Source organism: Triplophysa rosa, linkage group LG14 (genome assembly GCF_024868665.1).
Source record: "Triplophysa rosa linkage group LG14, Trosa_1v2, whole genome shotgun sequence".
Classification (NCBI taxonomy): Eukaryota; Metazoa; Chordata; class Actinopteri; order Cypriniformes; family Nemacheilidae; genus Triplophysa; species Triplophysa rosa.
The window spans coordinates 21,367,338-21,386,466 of NC_079903.1; the positions used below are offsets into that span (position 1 = coordinate 21,367,338).

The 19,129-nt window shown below is 40.2% G+C and overlaps 1 protein-coding gene across 2 annotated transcripts in view; it reads left to right on the plus strand.

Moving 5' to 3' along the window:
* The window catches only part of LOC130564401 (IgGFc-binding protein), a 33,895-nt gene extending 15,982 nt beyond the window's left edge, over positions 1-17,913 (plus strand). Inside the window, exons 1-22 of one of the 2 annotated variants that reach the window (XM_057350448.1) lie at positions 1,705-1,942; positions 2,132-3,367; positions 3,459-3,805; positions 3,937-4,507; positions 4,619-5,034; positions 5,155-5,334; positions 5,497-6,067; positions 6,522-6,787; positions 6,879-7,214; positions 7,344-7,926; positions 8,280-8,479; positions 8,581-8,722; positions 8,866-9,194; positions 9,397-9,973; positions 12,498-13,096; positions 13,451-14,015; positions 14,145-14,743; positions 15,131-15,695; positions 15,832-16,031; positions 16,250-16,630; positions 16,780-17,063; positions 17,726-17,913. In XM_057350448.1, the coding sequence (XP_057206431.1) occupies positions 1,894-1,942; positions 2,132-3,367; positions 3,459-3,805; positions 3,937-4,507; positions 4,619-5,034; positions 5,155-5,334; positions 5,497-6,067; positions 6,522-6,787; positions 6,879-7,214; positions 7,344-7,926; positions 8,280-8,479; positions 8,581-8,722; positions 8,866-9,194; positions 9,397-9,973; positions 12,498-13,096; positions 13,451-14,015; positions 14,145-14,743; positions 15,131-15,695; positions 15,832-16,031; positions 16,250-16,630; positions 16,780-17,063; positions 17,726-17,735 (9,006 nt within the window). In that variant the 5' untranslated portion in view covers positions 1,705-1,893 and the 3' untranslated portion in view covers positions 17,736-17,913. Of the gene's footprint in view, positions 1-1,704; positions 1,943-2,131; positions 3,368-3,458; positions 3,806-3,936; positions 4,508-4,618; positions 5,035-5,154; positions 5,335-5,496; positions 6,068-6,521; positions 6,788-6,878; positions 7,215-7,343; positions 7,927-8,279; positions 8,480-8,580; positions 8,723-8,865; positions 9,195-9,396; positions 9,974-12,497; positions 13,097-13,450; positions 14,016-14,144; positions 14,744-15,130; positions 15,696-15,831; positions 16,032-16,249; positions 16,631-16,779; positions 17,064-17,725 lie in introns of those variants that run through there. The other variant, XM_057350449.1, reaches the window with a different exon arrangement.
* Positions 17,914-19,129: the final 1,216 nt, after the last annotated feature.

Sequence of the window (19,129 nt, forward strand, 5' to 3'; positions counted from 1 at the left end):
TTTGTTAAATAATCGTAGTGGGATGTCTTTGTAATATTTCAAAGGGTTCTGGTGACACAGAAAGTCTGTTTCTTATTTTATTGTTGTTTGCGTGTTGTTTAGCGTTTTGAAAGTATCTTTATTTTAGATATTTTTAGGTCTATTGGTAAAGTATTATTAATCACAATGGGGGGATATATAGTCCTTCCTTTTAGCAAATTGCACCCTGCTATTACTTACCCCTTTCTTGCCCTCTTCTAGTTACGTGTGCAGTAACTCCACATCAATGTAAATGTTATGCACCAATATCAAAACATGCTTGCTCACCAGAACTGAAGTCTGCAAAATGTACTGTATGTACTGTACAAAGTTCGTAAAGATGCTGCAGGCACATTTTTTTTATGTTTTTCTTCATTTTTGCAGCCATATCTCTCGAGGGAAGGTGTGGCAGCTCAGGGGACGTTTAGAAAAAAAGGCCACCTGTAGATTACATTATGGAGCCTACTGGGTGTGGATGTGTTGCTGGAATCTCATTATATACCTTTCAATTCCTTTTACCTTAAAGAATCTTGTTGCATGAACCTGTGGGTCTGTATAGTATCACAACTTTTCAGTTTAGTCGCACAACCTCACACACAACCGCAAACGTGCGCATCAGCGTCCTGCAACACATAAAGATTCAGAATAAATCTATAAATGGAAAGGGATTTTGGGTGTTATATTGTTGGGTGCTCTTTTTGTTTGTTTTCAAAGAGAGCTTGACACAATGCATTATTCATTATGAGCCACACCATGCAATGATCCACAAAATGGGGTTTAGATGTATTCAGTGATGTGTTTCTTATTTCATTAATACTCTGGACCTACAGTATTCAATGCACTGTTCACTGTACTGTCATTTCCTCCACCCATTATCTTTTTCTATTATGGGATATGTCACTTTATCTTTTTCTTTCACCATCCATCGCTGCTGCAACAGCTCTGGGAATATCAAAATGTCAATATGGTTTCGTGTTTACATATTGACGTATCAGATTGTGTGCTCTGATAATAATATGTTCCCAGATTTTGTGACGTACTTTAAGGTTTTGTCGTGTGTGCATGCACCTTGACCCCTGAGTAATATACAGTAGGTGATCCAGGATTGAATATAGGCTGCATCAACTACCAGTCTCTTTTCCTCAGCTTTCCTGTTTAACTCCATTGTCATATGAAGAGGAGGCTATAAAGCTAAAAAAAAGCAGTTTACAATCTGTTGTATTACTTTGGCCATGGTATTTAATAGCCATTTGATTGCACGTGCTTGGAAAGGATGCAATAGACACACAGTATTATCACATTTCTTCATACAACAACTGAATAGGGTATTGATGCATATACTGTATATGGATTTAACATTTGTATACACATTTAAAGGGTTTTTTTCTTCCTTGAAATCAAAGATTAATGTGATTTATGTTTAAATGTGTATGGTTTCATCTAAGCGTTTTCCGCATTTCCTGTTCTCAGGAATGATATACATCTCTATTTTTGAACACCATTCATCAATGTCTCATGGGAAAAAATTCATCCCTTTTTTAATGTTTAAATGGGACACCTCCCCAGGTTCTGAACTTAAACTTGGCAATGCTCTGATTGGTTTTGGCTATATACTGGGATGTACTTGGTATTTATAAGGATGGGTTAGGTAAGCGGTTACATTTATCATTCAGCCGCATTAAGGAATTGAAAAAGTGCTATAACTGGTGTCATTTGACAAATAAAATGTAATTTTTATGCATTATTCAATCAGTTTTGGGGATATATTATATATTGTGGAGGACACTTTGACTGAACGTGTGTTAAGTAGTTTATAACGTGGATTTAATGTAATTTGCTGTTACTTCGCCAGACCGACTAAGATTAATTTGCATTATGGAAACAAAACTTTTTCAGTTATGTTTTTTGACAGTACTTTATTGGGGTAAGTTTATATTTTGAAGTATAATTTAATGTATTATATGAACTGTAATACTGTACATGTTTTAATATAAACAACATATTACAAGTTTTTAGAATTTAACATGTAACATGTTTTAATATTATGTTAATTATGTTAAGTCCCCAAAATGATTCATGACGTCTCTTTCTTGTATTCTTTCTCTATCTAAAGGTAGTTGCGAAGCTCGGTCTGCAGGACGGGAGTTTGCCACTGCTTTCATGCAAAACTACCTAGCTGTTCATGAACAACCGCTCTTTCAACTTTATATCAGCTCGCTGCATTCCAGTTGTTGGGTGAAGGTCAATGTCCCGGGTCTTCATTTTACCCAAGAGAGCCAACTGGCTGCAGGTCAGGGCATCACTGTAACTCTCCCAAATGAGGTCGAGCTGTTTGGCAGCAAGATGTCACGGAAGACTGCCCTCATTCAGGCAACTGATGATGTAACAGTGACCTCGCTAAACTCAAAGCTGTACACGGCAGATACTTCTTTGCTCTATCCTATGAGCGAGTGGGGTACGGAATATTTCATTTTCACTCCAAGCAATTCTCCTCCATCGATGCTGAAGGAGTTTGTGCTCGTCAATGGTAAAGAACAGAACATCGTGGAAGTGTTCCTTCAGGCAGCAGTTAGATTTGAAGGACGTTTGTATGGTGTTGGCAGTAAACTTGTTGTGATGATGAAACCCTACGAGAATGCTCAAATTCAAAGCCAAGGAGACCTGACAGGAACCCGAGTGTCTTCGCAAAGTCCCATCGCTGTGTACTCGGGTCATATGTGCACTTGGCGCTTTTCTAAGTGCAATCATGTTTTTGAGCAACTGTTGCCAGTGCAGAGCTGGGGAACTCAATTCCTGGTGGCTCCATTGCACGTACAGAGCCAGTTTGACACTGTGTATATCCAGGCATCACAGTCAACCAACATAACGCTTCAATCTGGCCATTTTACATCAACTGACATTTTACAGCGTGGTCGTATACTGGAGTTCAAAGTCCAGTTTCCAGAGGGTCTTCACATCATTGCTGACAAAGGAATTCAGGTTCTTTTTCTGTTTAACGGAGTGCGAACATCTCGGGGGCAGTTGTATGACCCGTTTTTGATCAATCTGCTGCCCAACAAACATTTCTGTTCCTCATATGCACTGGAAGGCTTAGCTGGTTTTGACAATCAAGCCATTCTGATTGTTTCGACTAATGAGCAAGCAGGGATTCATTTCGATAGCTTGAGTTTACCTAGAAACACTCAGTGGAGAGTATTCAAAGGTAGCGAGTATTCCTGGACTGAACTTGTTTACCAGCCTGGGGCAGGCAGGCACATTGTAAGTCATCCGAGTGCTTCCTTTGGGATGTACAGTGTGGGGATAGGGCAAGTGAATGGCTATGGATCTGCAGCCCCATGTATTGTTCCAGGTTTGTTACGATTGAACTTTTTACTGCTGTAATGTGTTGAAGTGCTTTATGCTACACACGCTTATGATTATCTTGATTGCTTTGTTTTTAGATGTATTGCCAATGCCTCGCTCTTGCTTTGGCATGACCTGTAGTTTGGACAAAGAGTGTCAGATGAATGGTTCTTACTCCATATGTGTAAAGAAGCCAGTTGGCACGTGCTGGGCTATGGGTGACCCTCATTACTACACATTTGACAGACGCTATTTTGACTTCATGGGCACATGCACCTATGTCCTTGCGAAAAACTGTGAGGCAAATGATATTCTACCTGCTTTTGAGGTCCTGGCTAAAAATGAAAACCGTGGCAGCACAAAAGTCTCCTATGTGGCACGTGTTACCGTGAACATTGGTGGCATCACCATCAGTGCTATGAGTTCAGAGCCTGGGAAAGTCATGGTAAATCCTAATGTTTTGTAGAAAAATGTGACAAAACCATAGTAGTAGTGATTAGAAGAATGTTTTAGTCATGTTTCAGTACTTAAACTCATGAATGCAATATTGCTTGTACAATAATATGATTTGTGCAGGTTGACCAGAGTATGTGGAGTCTTCCGGTTTTCCTTGATCACGTCGGAGTATCTGTCTTCCAATCTGGTCAATTCATCACCATCCTCTTATCTTTTGGACTGAGTGTGCAATATGACTGGAACCACTATCTCATAATCACCCTGCCCACTACCTTCATGAATAAAGTTTGTGGCCTCTGTGGAAACTTCAATGGTGATCCCAATGATGATTTTGCCATGCCTTCAAGCACCCAGGCTCACAATGTGACAGAGCTTGGCCGTAGTTGGAAGGTTCCCAACTTAGCATTGGATGAGGGCTGTACAGATGATTGTGGGGGTCATTGCTATGGCTGTGATGCTCAAGCACTAAGACAATGGCAGAAGGAAGAGTACTGTGGGCTCTTAATTGTGGAGCCATTCATTCAGTGCCATTCTATAATTGACCCAAGTGTTTATATTCAGAACTGTCTGTATGATGTCTGTATGACAGAAGGGCACAGATACTACTTATGTAAGGCCTTAGAGGTCTATGCAGATGCTTGCCAACGTGTTGGAATACAACTAACAAACTGGAGAGAAGCAGCCAATTGTTGTGAGTAATAAATCTTTCTTTTCTTATTTTGATAAGAGTTAGAACAGCATACATCTACAAAACAAATCTTGGTGGCATGTTCATGACATCTGTTTCTTCAAATGTGTTCAGTTTACAGATGTCCTGAGAACAGTCATTATGAATTGTGTGGTAGTGCATGCCCTTTGACCTGCTTTGGCCTTGGTTCCCCTGAAAACTGCACTTTGCCCTGTGTTGAAACATGTATCTGTGACCGTGGTTTTGTTCTGAGTGGAACCAAGTGTGTACCCTCAACACATTGTGGTTGTTCATACAATGGACATTACATTTCTGCTGGGGAGACTTTCTGGGTGGATGATGTTTGCCAGCGACTTTGTCGTTGCTCAGAAGGTAGACATCTAGAGTGTGAAGAAGTAGGTTGTAGGGCAGGGCAGCATTGCCAGGTGGTAAATGGCATTAGGGACTGTTATGCAATCTCTGAAAGCACGTGCATTGCAATGGGTGACCCCCATTACTACACCTTTGACAGCAGAAGCTTTGACTTCCAGGTAGGTACAAGAGAACTGTCTGGATGTAAAAATCTCATACTTCAGTTAATATTGTTGTGTTGGCTGAATAGATAGTTTTGAAAGAAACAGTCAACTGATCAAGTGATATTCTTTCTACAGGGCAACTGTGTGTATCAGTTAGTCGGGTTATGTGCCACAGATCCTGGATTGGTGCCCTTTGACATCCTGGTGCAGAATGACTTTCGGGAAAGCACAGTGGTGTCGCTCACTAAACTACTGGAGATTAAAGTGTATAACATTAGCATTGTTATCGACAAAGACTACTATGGTTACGTTACCGTAAGTTCTAATGTTGCTTTTGGTACAATAGTGTTCAAAAAGTTATCAGTGATTTACCCCTTGTGTTGTTATAACAACCAAACAATTTAATTAAAAATGTTTATTTTCTTGAATAAAATCTATTAAAAGGACAGTAAATTTTCCATTGTCTTTGTTTCTTAGGTTAATGGTGAATTGCTGAACCTCCCTGTACATTTGATCGAGGGTCAGGTGTCTGTTTTCAAGAGTGGTTGGTCTGCTGTTATTCAAACCTCTTTTGGCCTCAAAGTGACCTTTGACTGGAACAGCATGGCAACGGTTACCCTCCCCAGCACTTATAGGGGGGCCGTATGTGGTCTTTGTGGGAACTACAATGGAAATCCAGCAGATGATCTAACTCTTAAAGAATCAACATTACCTGCCTCAGGTCCAGTAGAGTTTGGTGCCAGTTGGCATGTGGCAGAAATCCCAGGTTGTGTCCATGGCTGCACGAGTATTTGCCCAGATTGTGACCCCACCACAAAAAGGCTTTATGAGACATCTGAGTTCTGTGGATTGTTGCATGATCCACAGGGGCCTTTTACAGACTGCCATGCTACATTAGACCCCGCCATGTATTTTGAGAATTGTGTTTATGATGTCTGCTTGTATAACGGAAGGAGAGATGTATTATGCCAGGCTATAACGGCATATGTATCCACTTGTCAGGCTATGGGAATATCCATTGGTCCTTGGAGAACTTCTCAGTTCTGTGGTAAGTGAAACCTAGTGCAATTGTATCTTGACCTTTTTGAGAAATTGTGTGTGGGTTAGCATTGTTGTTCCTTTACTAATTTTTTTTGTTGAATGTAAAGCAAAATCTCAGAGTACAGACAAAGTAGACTTTCAAGATACAATCTCTACTGATGTCAACAAAGACCTTAGAAAATACCTGTACAAGGCACAGCACAAAAACAAAGATACTGTGCGTAGAAGGGTGTGATAGAACATTCTGCCAAAGGGTATTGAGTTCAAATCTATGCATGCAAGATGACATCTAATATGCCCAATCAATAACAACAAAAAAGCATTGACATTGTGGTATTTCTAATGGTTATTGTGTAACCAATATATACTGTAGCATTTGTACTGATACCAAGCAGCAATTACCGTACCATTACTATCTTTCTTAGGATATTCCACCAGTCACATTTCTGTCTCCTCTTCAGGTGTTCAGTGTCCTATCCACAGCCACTATGAACTTTGTGGTTCTCCTTGTGAAGTTACCTGCCTCAACTTGGCCCCTCCCATCGGCTGTCATAGTTTCTGTAAGGAGGGCTGCGTGTGTGATGAAGGCTACATTTTGAGTGGCCATCGGTGTGTTCCCCTTTCTCAGTGTGGATGTCTCTTTGACAGCCGGTACTATTCTTTTGACCAGGTGTTTTATCCTGGCACCGGTTGTGAACAGGAGTGCAGGTGTATGCAATATGGTCAGGTAGGATAACTCACTATAAATGTGCTATATGAAAAATCCCCATTCTGAAATCCCAAAATAATTGCAAAAATGAACTACTTTGTTTAAACAGGTGGTTTGTAATGAACTCTCCTGTGGGTCAAGTGAAAAGTGTGAGTTGATAAACGGTGTTCGCAAGTGCCAGCCAATCGGAGAAGCTCTTTGTATAGCTTCTGGTGACCCACACTACATGACCTACGACAGACTTTACTATGATTTCCAGGGTCCCTGTACCTATGTTTTGTCCCAAGCCTGTGGCCTGGAAGCTACTAACCTATCCCCATTCTCCATCCATGTGGAGAATGAGAGATGGCCCTATACATACAGCAAACTCTCTGTTGCCAAGCAGGTGGCCATGATAATCTATGGGAACACCATCATTTTGAAAAAACACATTCCCCAGATCTTGGTAAGGGATAGTTTATAATTCCCCCCCCCCATGTGTTGTAGAATGCCTACTATCTAGAATATCATCAACCTGTTGAATTGCTGTCAATTATGTTTCAACTCTAAAATGACATTATTTCCATACATGTAGGTCAATGGGGTGCTGACTAACCTCCCATACAGTTCCAATAGTTTAAATGGCACCTTGGTCCAGGTTTATAAAGATGGGTGGAACTATGTCATGAAGACTGACTTCGGACTCCAGGTGACCTACGACCTTTATTACTACGTCACTGTTACTATCCCTGGCAACTACCGCAGCAAGACTTGCGGATTGTGCGGAAACTTTGACGGAATTCCCTCAAATGACTTCCGTCTTCCAGATGGGAATGTTACACATGACGTGAATGAATTCGGAAGTGCCTGGAAAGTGGACATCCATGGAGTGGTGTGTGAGGATGGATGTAAGGAAAACAAATGCCTGGTGTGTGATTCCAAACTGAAAGCAATCTTTGAGCAGCGTCCCTACTGCGGAGTTCTGGTTGATCCCAATGGACCATTTGCCCGCTGCCATCCCGTGATAAACCCATCAGCTTACCTAAACAACTGTGTCTTTGATACGTGTGCATCTGACGGGAGCAGAGAGGTGGTTTGCGAGAGTGTGGCAAGTTATGCACAGAGTTGTCTCACAGCGGGTGTTGACATTGACAGGTGGAGGACAGACTCATTCTGTCGTAAGTTTTTTTCTTCTGATGTCTTTTTTTTTACCGTGAATGTCATTGTATATAGTACAATGTCTTCTAACCAGGAGTGACATAATTCAACAAATAATAAAAGCTCCAATCAAAATGTTTGGTTGTCACACTGTTGGCCATTTTTGAAATGACAATGACAAATGTCTCATTGTGAATGGATTGGGCACTTTCTTAATCTTACTATACATTAAGGTGTGGATTTGATTAATAGTTTAAATAATACAGCACTTGGTATTCACTGTTAGTAACTGACATCTAAATTACTGTCTGCTGCTTTAACACTGTAATTTTTCTCCAGTCGTATTAAATTTTTTCTTTGTTCATCGTTTCAGCAATGTCGTGTCCAGCTAACAGCCACTATGAGCTGTGTGCAGACGCCTGCGCCGCTGCCTGTCCTGGTCTTACTTCGATAGTTCAGTGTCCTAAAACCTGTACAGAGGGTTGCACCTGTGACCTTGGTTATCTTTTCAATGGCCAGCAGTGTGTCCAACACCAACAATGTGGCTGCTATGAGGAAGGACACACTTATGAGGTGGAGTAATGGCTTTGAGTTTAGTGTAGTTTATGTAGTTTAAAATATAATCGGAATGGATAAAAATACATGCCAAATGAATAAATATTATTTGTCTTCAGGCTGGGGAGGTGGTTTACTTGAACCAGTGTCAGAAGAGGTGTAAATGTGATCCAGGACAAGGACTTACCTGTGACAGTCACACCTGTGCTAACGACACACAGTGTTTACTTAGGGATGGAGTGATGGCCTGCTATCACCAAGGTCTAGAGAACATTTTTATATTTTCCTTTTTATCTGTTTTTATGAACGAATTTTGTGTATATTTATATCACATACAGAAGCACAGTCACAGTGTTGTGTGAAATTTTGCTTGGTGTGTCTATCGACATTGTTTCTCCTTGCAGATCCATGTGAGGACATTCTGTGTCGTGCGAAAGAGACCTGTCGCATTGAGCAAGGCAAAGCCATGTGCGTGCCCCTGTACAATGCCACCTGCTGGGCGTGGGGTGATCCACATTATCACAGCTTCGATGGCTATGACTATGACTTCCAAGGCACCTGCAAATACATTTTGTCCCAGACCTGTGGCAATATAAGGGGCCTAGTGTCCTTCTCCATAACCCAGAGAAATGAATATCGTGACAGTTTAACTGTGTCTTATGTGAGAGAGGTGGAAGTTTTTATATATGGCAAGACTCTCACCATGGTCAGACACCAGACGGCGCAAATTATGGTAATGAGTAACTTCAAATAATATTACTAGAATATTCTATGTAGTTTTGCTTTTAGTTTCTGCCACAGTAAGTCTATCTGAAAATTCAACCTGATTTAGAAGTGAACAGCGGTGTTTCTCATATCATGTGTTAACTTTGTAGATCTCCTGAAAACTGATTTATGCACTTGATCATGTTAAAGACTCCTCTTTGCTCTTTCAGGTTGATGGTTTGTTGTCGTATCTTCCACTTGACCTTCACGGTGGACGATTGATGGTACGTCACAGTGGCAATGCAGTTGTTTTGGTAACTGATTTTGGTTTGCGAGTGCATTATGATTGGGACTCCGAGGTTTACCTGCAGCTGCCTAGCAGCTACTATGGTGCCATGTGTGGACTGTGTGGCAATTTCAACGGTAATTCTGCAGATGAGCTGAGCGACCCTGCCGGAAACCCCCTGCCGAGTGTGTCCCAGTGGGCAAAGAGCTGGAGAGCTGAAGACTCCAAGTTCATGTCTGACTGTCACGATGGCTGTGAAACGGACTGCCCTGTGTGTCCTTCTGACCAGCAAGCACTATATGAAACACAAGCCTTGTGTGGTGCCCTTACAACAGCCCAGAGTGTTTTTGTGGCATGTCACTCTAAAGTAAATCCACATGTGTTCCAGCACGGTTGTGTGTATGATCTGTGCTTAAATCATGGAGACAGAGGACTTCTCTGTCAGGCTTTGGAGTCCTACATCAACCAGTGTCGCCTGGAGGGTGTCCTCATTACAGATTGGAGAGAAGAATTCAATTGCTGTAGGTTTACAGAAGCATTTTTATATATTTAATACTTTCATATATTTAATACTTTTAAAGGGGTCATATGGCGCGAATACGTGTATTTCTGTGTCTTTGGTATGTTATAAGCTGCCCATGCATGTATTATACACGTTGCAAAAAAAAAATGGCAAAAAATAAAAGTGTCGGAACAAAAGATGCATTCTATCTAAAAGCGAATGCTCACCCAGACCTGCCTGAAACGCCTCGTGTAACCACACCCCCACAAATCTACGTCAGTTCGTGGTATGATTTGACTAAGCCCGCCCAAATGTTAATGCAAGTAAGGTGGGCGTACCTGTCAGTACATTTGCTTTGGAACCTGATGTTCCAAATATGGTAAGAGGCGTTACTTTCCATCACACGCTTGCAGTATTCGACCAATCACTACACACTGGTTAACTGGCCAATCATAGCACACATCGCTTTTCAGAGCGATGAGCTTTGTAAAAAATCTGCATGTTTTAGAGAGGCGGGGCAAAGAGATATACAGCGTTTTTGAACCTTAAATCGTGTATACACATTGCATTACATCTAAAACAAACGATAATATTCGTTTTAGCCGTGTCATATGACCCCTTTAATAGGCTTATTGAGCCTCCATAATATATCCAATAATGTTAGTGTGTTTTTAATGCATTAATCCATAACTTCAGTATATACTTACAGAAGATTTTTTTTCATATCCAATAATGCTGGAAAATATATATATATTTTTTTTTTAATTTTGCTTTAGAAAAAATATCTTGATGCTGACATCTGGCTTAAAATTTACTATAAAATCCATTTAAATGGTTTCAGCAAAAATACATGGGCCATTCTACAGAATTGATGCAAAATCATTCCCCAGAATTTTTTTATGTGTGCAAATTGTATAACATCAAAGGTACAGATTTCTAGTAATTGTGCAGTTACTTTTCATATTGTAATTTCAGAAAGTTTTGGAAAATTCTTCCTCTCCCCAAACTTTTTCACTACCGAAACACAATAATATATATTTTAATAAGAAGGATTATATTTACATCTTAAAATAAGATTTTGTTTAAATCTACTTTTCAAGTATATCTTCAATAATGTAAAACAATCCAAATGTGACCCAATAACATTTACCATTTTAACAATATTTCAAGTGTAATTTATGAGTTTTGTTGTATATTAATCCAATCATAAAATTGATCATACCAATTTCAAAGTTAAGGATTCATTAGTTTATATATACATTGAACCAAACACTATCATAACATCTTAGTTGATAATTTAATATACTTTATTTTTGACAATACATCCCATGTTTCGGTCGTGAAACACACATTTTCAGTAGTGATGGTAATGTTTTGGTAGTGATCACAAAATTGAATTTGCACAGCTGAATCAGACTTTCAACATTTTATGTTTTATGCAGCCAGCACATATAGCAGAAACACATCTGACAGTAAATATCTAATAGAAAACCTATAGCTCACATACTATATCACTACTAAAACATACTAAAATACTAATGATTTGCATAACTGTACAAAGTTTTTTCATTTCCTCAAATAAAGAATTAAGTGTTCCTTTTTCTCACTACCGAAACAATTTTTGTCACTACCGAAAGAATGATACCCAGTGATACGTTTCGGTCGTGACTGTTTTGGTAGTGACAATTTTTGAATACTTTTGAGCCTAGCTAAAAGATGCTAATCAACACATGGTTTGCAAGCACACTTCTGAACAAATGTACATGCATAAAAACTCAATTTTATGGAATGACGCCCAAAAAAGTTTGCTTAATTGCAGAAAAAAAGATGTTTGGTAGTGACGTTCCTTAAAGTTACACACAGATTTTCAGACTATTGAACACATTTACTTCAAAATGATAAGACCGATCTACTCACCGTGTAGCTTATTAGACACAGTAATGATTCTTGATCAAAAATGTAGGGGTGTGGCTAAAATCAGTCTCAGCCAATGGACTAAAACATAGTTTCGGTAGTGACATGAAAATCCGGGACACATTTTTTTTACATAAAGTTTAATTATTTAAAAAAATTATAAAATATATATTTTTTTAACTTCACTTTAAAAAAAACAAAAAGATATTTTTAAAAACAACAATGGAAAAAATCATTTTGAAGTTGAAATTTAAGGTTTTGGGTTCGGGACACCCATCTCCCAATTGAAAGTACCCGATAAATGATGATTTTACATATATTGAGCTTACTGATATTATAAATATTATTGTGGGTTTCGAAAGATGATAGAAGGATCTTAGTAAACAACTAAGATTTGAATACTTGAATGCTTTTTAAATGTGTTTTTTTTATATGGGACAGCAGTTTGCACTAATTCTGTAGAATGGCCCATATATATTTATTGCCTCACATGTATTCATATACTGTATGCTCATATGTCAGAACGGCATCGCAAATTTTTGTTCATCATATGCTTATAATTCATAATATCATAATTTGATATATGATTGAAGAATTTCACCTATAAACCCCTCTTTTTTCTTTTACAGCCATGAACTGCCAGCCAAACAGTCATTATGAGGCCTGTGCTTCTCCTTGTCCTGTAACATGCCCACACACAAATCAACAAACAGTCTGCTCAGACACGTGTGTAGAAGCATGCGTATGTAACAGCGGGTTCATACTGAGTGCTGGAACTTGCGTGCCCGCCGACCAATGCGGCTGCTTCTTCGAGGGCACCTACTACCAACCAGGGCAGAGTTTCTGGCTGGATGAGGGTTGTCATCAGCTTTGTGAGTGTGACCGTAGTCTGGGTGTTGTGGTGTGTCGCGATTCCTCCTGTGGCCCCGCTGAGATTTGCTCGGTAGTTGATGGAAGACGAAGCTGCCAGCCAGCGAGCACTGCCTTATGTTTTGCAACATCAGATCCTCATTACCGCACGTTCGACGGACACCATTTTGACTTCCAGGGCACCTGCGTGTATCAGTTGGCAGCTTTGTGCGAAGATAAAGAGGGTCTTGTACCTTTTAATGTGACAGTTCAGAACGAACATCGTGGGAACACAGCAGTGAGCTTCCCAAAGACTGTAAATGTATTTGTGAATGGTTTTACTGTGACAATGACTAGAGAACATCCTTATCAAATACTGGTGAGTTCATACTGCACCTTCACATTTGCTCATGCTGTAGCTTGATTATGGTTTAGTGTCATATTTTGTCATATACAAATCTGTCATCATTTATTCACCATCACGTCATTCAAAACCTCTATGTAACTCTTTCTTTTGTGGAACACAGAAGAAGATATTATGAGAAACGTTTCAGTGCTTTTGTGTCCATACAATGGATGTCAATGTGCAATATTTACCAACAGTAATTGCAATAGTTACCAACAGTCTTCAAAACGACTTCTTTTGTGTTCTGCAGAAGAAAAAAAGTAAATTTCACCTGAAAGGCTTGGACATGTTTTTGACAATAACCGTAATACGTTTTGTTCCCCTAAGTTTGATGGCCAGCTAGCACAGCTTCCCCTGTCAATACCAAATGAGTTCATGGTTTACCGCAGCGGCAACACTGCGGTTTTGAACACAGACTTTGGTCTCAAGGTGACCTTTGACTGGGGCAGAATGGCCAGCATCACCATACCTCTCGCTTACAGAGGCACCGTGTGCGGACTTTGTGGAAACTTCAACGGCGTCGTCGAGGATGACCTCACGATGTGCAATGGTATGATGGCGCCTAACGTTTCAAGCCTGGGACAAAGCTGGCAGGTTGCTGCATCGCCTGACTGCTCGTCAGCTGGTTGCCATGGCAACGGATGCCCGACCTGCACCGGCACCCAGAGGCAGGTTGCCCTGGACCACTGTGACATCATTATAAACCAGACAGGACCTTTCAGAGAGTGTCACGGCCGGATCGATCCCTGGTCCTATTTGGAGGATTGCATATTCGACACCTGTTACTTCCAAGGACACCAGAGTGTAACATGTGATGCGGTGGCTGCGTACGCTTCCGCATGTCAGGGTGAAGGGTTAACTGTTTACCCATGGAGAAGCGCCACTTTTTGCCGTGAGTTACCGACTGGCTACTGAACCATTCCTTTCCAAACATCCCTATATTGCCAAATAAAAATATGTTTTTGTATTTTGCAATGTACAATATTTATTGGATAATTGGACTCCTGTCTATCCATTTCAGCTCTGTCTTGCCCGACCAACAGCCACTACAACCTATGTGCCCCCGGCTGCACCGAGACCTGCGTTAATCTCTTCACTGATCGCAGCTGCAACAGCCCCTGCACCGAGGCCTGCCAGTGTGATCACGGATATGTTCTGAGCGGCCAAAATTGCGTGCCACTCTCAGAATGCGGCTGCTTCTATAAAGGCCGATATTACGAGAAACACCAGAAGTTTTACATCAATGAGCAGTGCTCGGAGCTCTGCATATGTGCAGAAAATCGAACCGTTGAATGCCAGGCATCAGGGTGTGGCACGGGAGAAACCTGCGGTGTGGTGGGCGGAGTATTGGGATGCCACCCGATTGACTACGGAAGGTGTGTGCTCACCGGTGACCCACACTATATGTCTTTTGATGGCAGGTGGTTCGACTTTCAAGGCACATGTGCATATACGCTCGCCAAGGTGTGTGATCAGGCCGGAGGTCGGCTGGTGTATTTTTCAGTGGACACCCAGAACGAGGGGTTCAAAAACCGGGGGGTCTCAGTCATTAAGAACTTAACTGTGACTGTATACAACTGGACAGTTGGTATCAGGCGAGGCGAAAACTGGAGGGTCCTGGTAAGTTTTCATCTGAGTAATTTTTACCTTACTATTTTACGTAGTAACCTTTTCCTTAGTATTTGTGTATTTTATTTTATTATAATAGCGTTAATAGCATCCATGACCATTCAGATCGTCTTTTCTCTATTTTGAATATATACTGGAAAGTAATTGCTGCCTTCAATTTTTAGGTTCAGTCTTTACGTGTCATTTCAACTTTCAATTTTGACCAGTTGCTGAAACTGTTTTCCTTATTTCGATGAGCTAAAGTAACGTAAAAACATTTAAAAAGTGAAAATATAAAGTTGAAATAACTTAATATAACCTTAAATAACAGGGCAGATTTTTAGGTTTCTTTTTCAGGCCTACCGAATCCTCATGTCTACTGCTGGTCCTCTTTCACAGGTGAACAATGAGTTTGTCAACCTCCCTGTATCTCTTGACAATCGCGTAATGATGAACCAAGTTGGTTTTAGCGTCATGCTTCAAACCGATTTCGGCTTGAAAGTCCTATATGACACCAGTTACCATGCAGAAGTCGATGTACCCTCGAGCTATCAAGGCAGCATGTGTGGCCTGTGTGGCAACTACAACAGCAACCCAACTGATGACTTCCTGTTACCCAACGGTACCCAGAGCGCCAGTATTGATGCTTTTGGGCAGGCATGGGCAGTGGCATCATCAGGTGATCAGTGTGGAGGATGTGAAGGCAACTGTCAGCAGTGTGATCAGCTGAAAGCAGAGGCTTACCAAGGAACCGATGCCTGTGGCCTTATTGCAACGGACGCTGGTCCTTTCAGTGCATGTCACGATCGTGTGAACACCCAGCCTTACTTGAATAACTGTGTATTTGACATGTGCGTTGTGGGTGGAGATAGAGATATACTGTGTCAAAATCTTCAGGCTTACGCTGTTGTCTGCCAACAAGCGGGAGCACAGATCATGCCGTGGAGAAACGAGTCTTTTTGTCGTGAGTTCATTTTTATTACCACCTTACAGCGTAAATCGTATATTGCTGTAGCTTTAATGATTTTTTCTAGCTTAATAAAATGATTTCTCATGACCTAAAATATGGGAGTTAACTGCATATTTGACCTTTTTTAAAGCACCTGAATGTCCAGCGAACAGTCACTATGCACAGTGCACCAACAACTGTGCCAACACATGTGCCAGTCTGACCTCAACTGGCAGTTGTGCAGATATCTGCATGGAAGGCTGCGAGTGTGATGAAGGTTTTGTGTCAGATGGTGATCAGTGTGTATCTTTGGGTGACTGTGGATGTATCCATAACGGCAAATATCTGAGGGTGAGATTTTAGGGGGTGAAAGTCACAAAGATGTTAAATAATGAGTCAAGAGTTGATTTTACATCATAATCAAATGACTGAAATTATTTTATTCTTACAGTATTTTTAAATGATGCCTTGGAAACATTAACATTTTATATGTACAGCCAGAGAAAAAAATAACCTGACGTTCTGAGTCATTCTTGGAATTTTGGGTAATCTGTGCTCCGTTCACTTAGGTTGGTGAAGTATCAGTGACAGACACCTGCAACGTGAGGTGTGTTTGTCACACCGGTGGAGTGCTGGAGTGTGTAAACCAAGCATGTGCCACAGGGGAGATCTGCGATGTTCAGAACGGCACACGAGGTTGTTACCCCGAGTCTGTCCGCTGTGTGTTTGATACTGGTGACCAGTTGCAAACGTTTGATGGTGTGGTGGGGCTGGTGATGAGCCCTGGGGCCTTTCAGATGGCTTTCCTGTGCGATGAAGAATCTCCTGACTGGTTCCGTGTAGTGATTGATGTGCGAGGATGTGCCACCAGTGATCCTGTTAATGTGACTTTAGTCCACGTCTTTATACAAGGCATGATCGTCACTGTCAACAGTCACCTGCACAGCTGGGTCAGTGGAATATACAATTTTATGTAATATAACATTTTTCCATGTGGAGATATAAACTTAATTTCTTTATTGTATTGTCACCACCAGTATTTAGTTGGATATTGTCTGTTTATCTGAAGCTTATATTCACAATGCTTCTTGATACATAGGTAAATGGAAAGAAGGTGTCATATCCCATCATGCCTCAAGAGGGAGTATCAGTCTGGTACAGAAATGAGGCTGTGGTCGTAGAGAGCAGTGATGTGAGAGTGACTTACTCTCTCGCTGACGGGGTAGGGTTAACCGTAAGCAGAGAGCTGATGGGCAAAGTTTGCGGAGCCTGTGGAAATTTTAATGGAGATGCCGTAGATGACATGACAACATCTGATGGGAGAAGCTCCTCCGTGATGTCTGAGGTTGTATCATCTTGGCAGGCTGAAGACTTCTTTACATGGTGAGTATTTGATACCTTGTGATGTCCTTATGGTCAAAGAGAGCTGAAGTATATGGAAAAGCTTACAGAAAACAGAAGAAATGTTAGACTTGAGCCATTATATGTCTGAATAAGAAATAATTGTGACCCTGGACAACAAAACCAGTTTTATGGGTCAATTTTCAAAATTGAGATTTTTACATAATCTGAAAGATGAATAAATAAGATTTCTATTGATGTATGAGTTGTTAGAATAGGACAATATCTGGCTCAGATACAACCGTTTAAAACTCAGGAATCTGAGCGTGCAAAGAAATCTAAATATTGAGAAAATCGCCTTTGAAGTTGTTAATCAGGGGCACTGTGGCAGACCATCCACTCACAAAAATAAAGTTTTTATATATTTAAGGTAGGAAATTTACAAAATATCTTCATGGAACATGATCTTTGCTTAATATCCTAATGATTTTTGACATAAAAGAAAAATCGATAATTTTGACCTATCCATGCATTTTTTGGCTTTTACTAAAAATGTTCCCCTGCTACTTAAGACTGGTTTTGTGATCCAGGGTCACAATTGTAGTTTCTATGTCATGTGGTAAATGTATTTTAAAACATCATCACATTCTGTCAAATGTAATAACAATGACTAATGGATTTTTTTTCTTTTGCTCGTATTACAGTGATGATTAATACAGCTGGAAGGAAGATCTTGCTATAATACAGAGATTTATATGTAATAGGGGAATTGTAAATTGTATTTAATTGCACAATTAGGTTGAAATAATGTTGAAATAATGAACTGAATGATTTCTATATAATAGCCATTTGGTTTTAGTATAATCTTGTGCATGTGCATGACACAATAAAGATTAACTTCTGAAAAACTGTCTCGTTCTTTTTTCCACACAAAAATCCAGCAGATGGCAGCAAAGCCAAAACTTGAAATCGAATTTATTTAATGAAGTAGTTTGTCAGGAAGCTAAATAACACACTGACGAATTTATTATGCACCAAAATAACAGAAAACTTTCGTTTTAGAGTGTTTCTTCAACAGGCACTTTTGTTTCACAGGGGGTTAATTACCATGGTTTTGACTAGAAGGGATACAGCTACCTCCACTGGGCATGCGCACTTCAATACCGCATATTTTTGTCACGCTGAAAACAGTTGATTAATAGTTTTTTATTATTGTGGAGGCGTTAGCTAATGTAATGTATTGTAAATATATGGCGAGATTTTGCACTACTTCCAGCAGTAGCTGTATCCCTTCTTGCAACAACTGGGGCATGTTCAAGCTCAACCGGTGGGGCTCTCACTAAATCCTTGGTGTTTCGAGTCTGACGTCATCACGCAAGAGTGCGCAACAGTGTTTTTAGGCGATTTTAACAATCAAATGTAGTTTAGATGGTTAGAGTAAGGTTAGGGTTAGGGTGTGGGTTAGGGTAAAGGTTTCGTAAGACTTGCAACACCAAGGAATTAGTCAAAACCAACAAGCCACGCCCAACGGATGAAGACGTCAGACTCGAAACACCAAGGATTTCGTGAGAGCCCAACCCGGTGCGCAACGTTTTGCTACGGTTTCCGGGTTGAATATTCCCATATATCATTCCCATCAAAACAATAATTTTATATATAGAGCCTATACATAAAACATAAAATTACAATGAAAAAAGTAATAATTTACAGATCCTGTTATAAATGCACTTTGTTATTAGCCAAAAAGACGGTCAAAGCTACAACAACATACAGCGTAAAGAAACACAAGTAGCCTAATGAAAAGTACTTTGTCGTCTACATCCAGCAGAGGTTAGGCTAATCATTACATACATTTTAAAAGATCACATATCCTGACAGCTTTTATTATTTGAATGTCTTGACCTACATCCGAATATATTTTTTTAAGAGACAAAATGTAAAACATGTTTTACATTTTCAAAACAACATGTGTCAATTTAACAAATCAAATGTGTCGAAAGTTCCGTAAATTACTGCTGGAGAACTGTCTGCGAGCATGGCGTCACTCGACAGGCTGGGTCAAGTGTCATTTAATGACTTTATAGTTTTCTTCTATTTAATGAATTTTC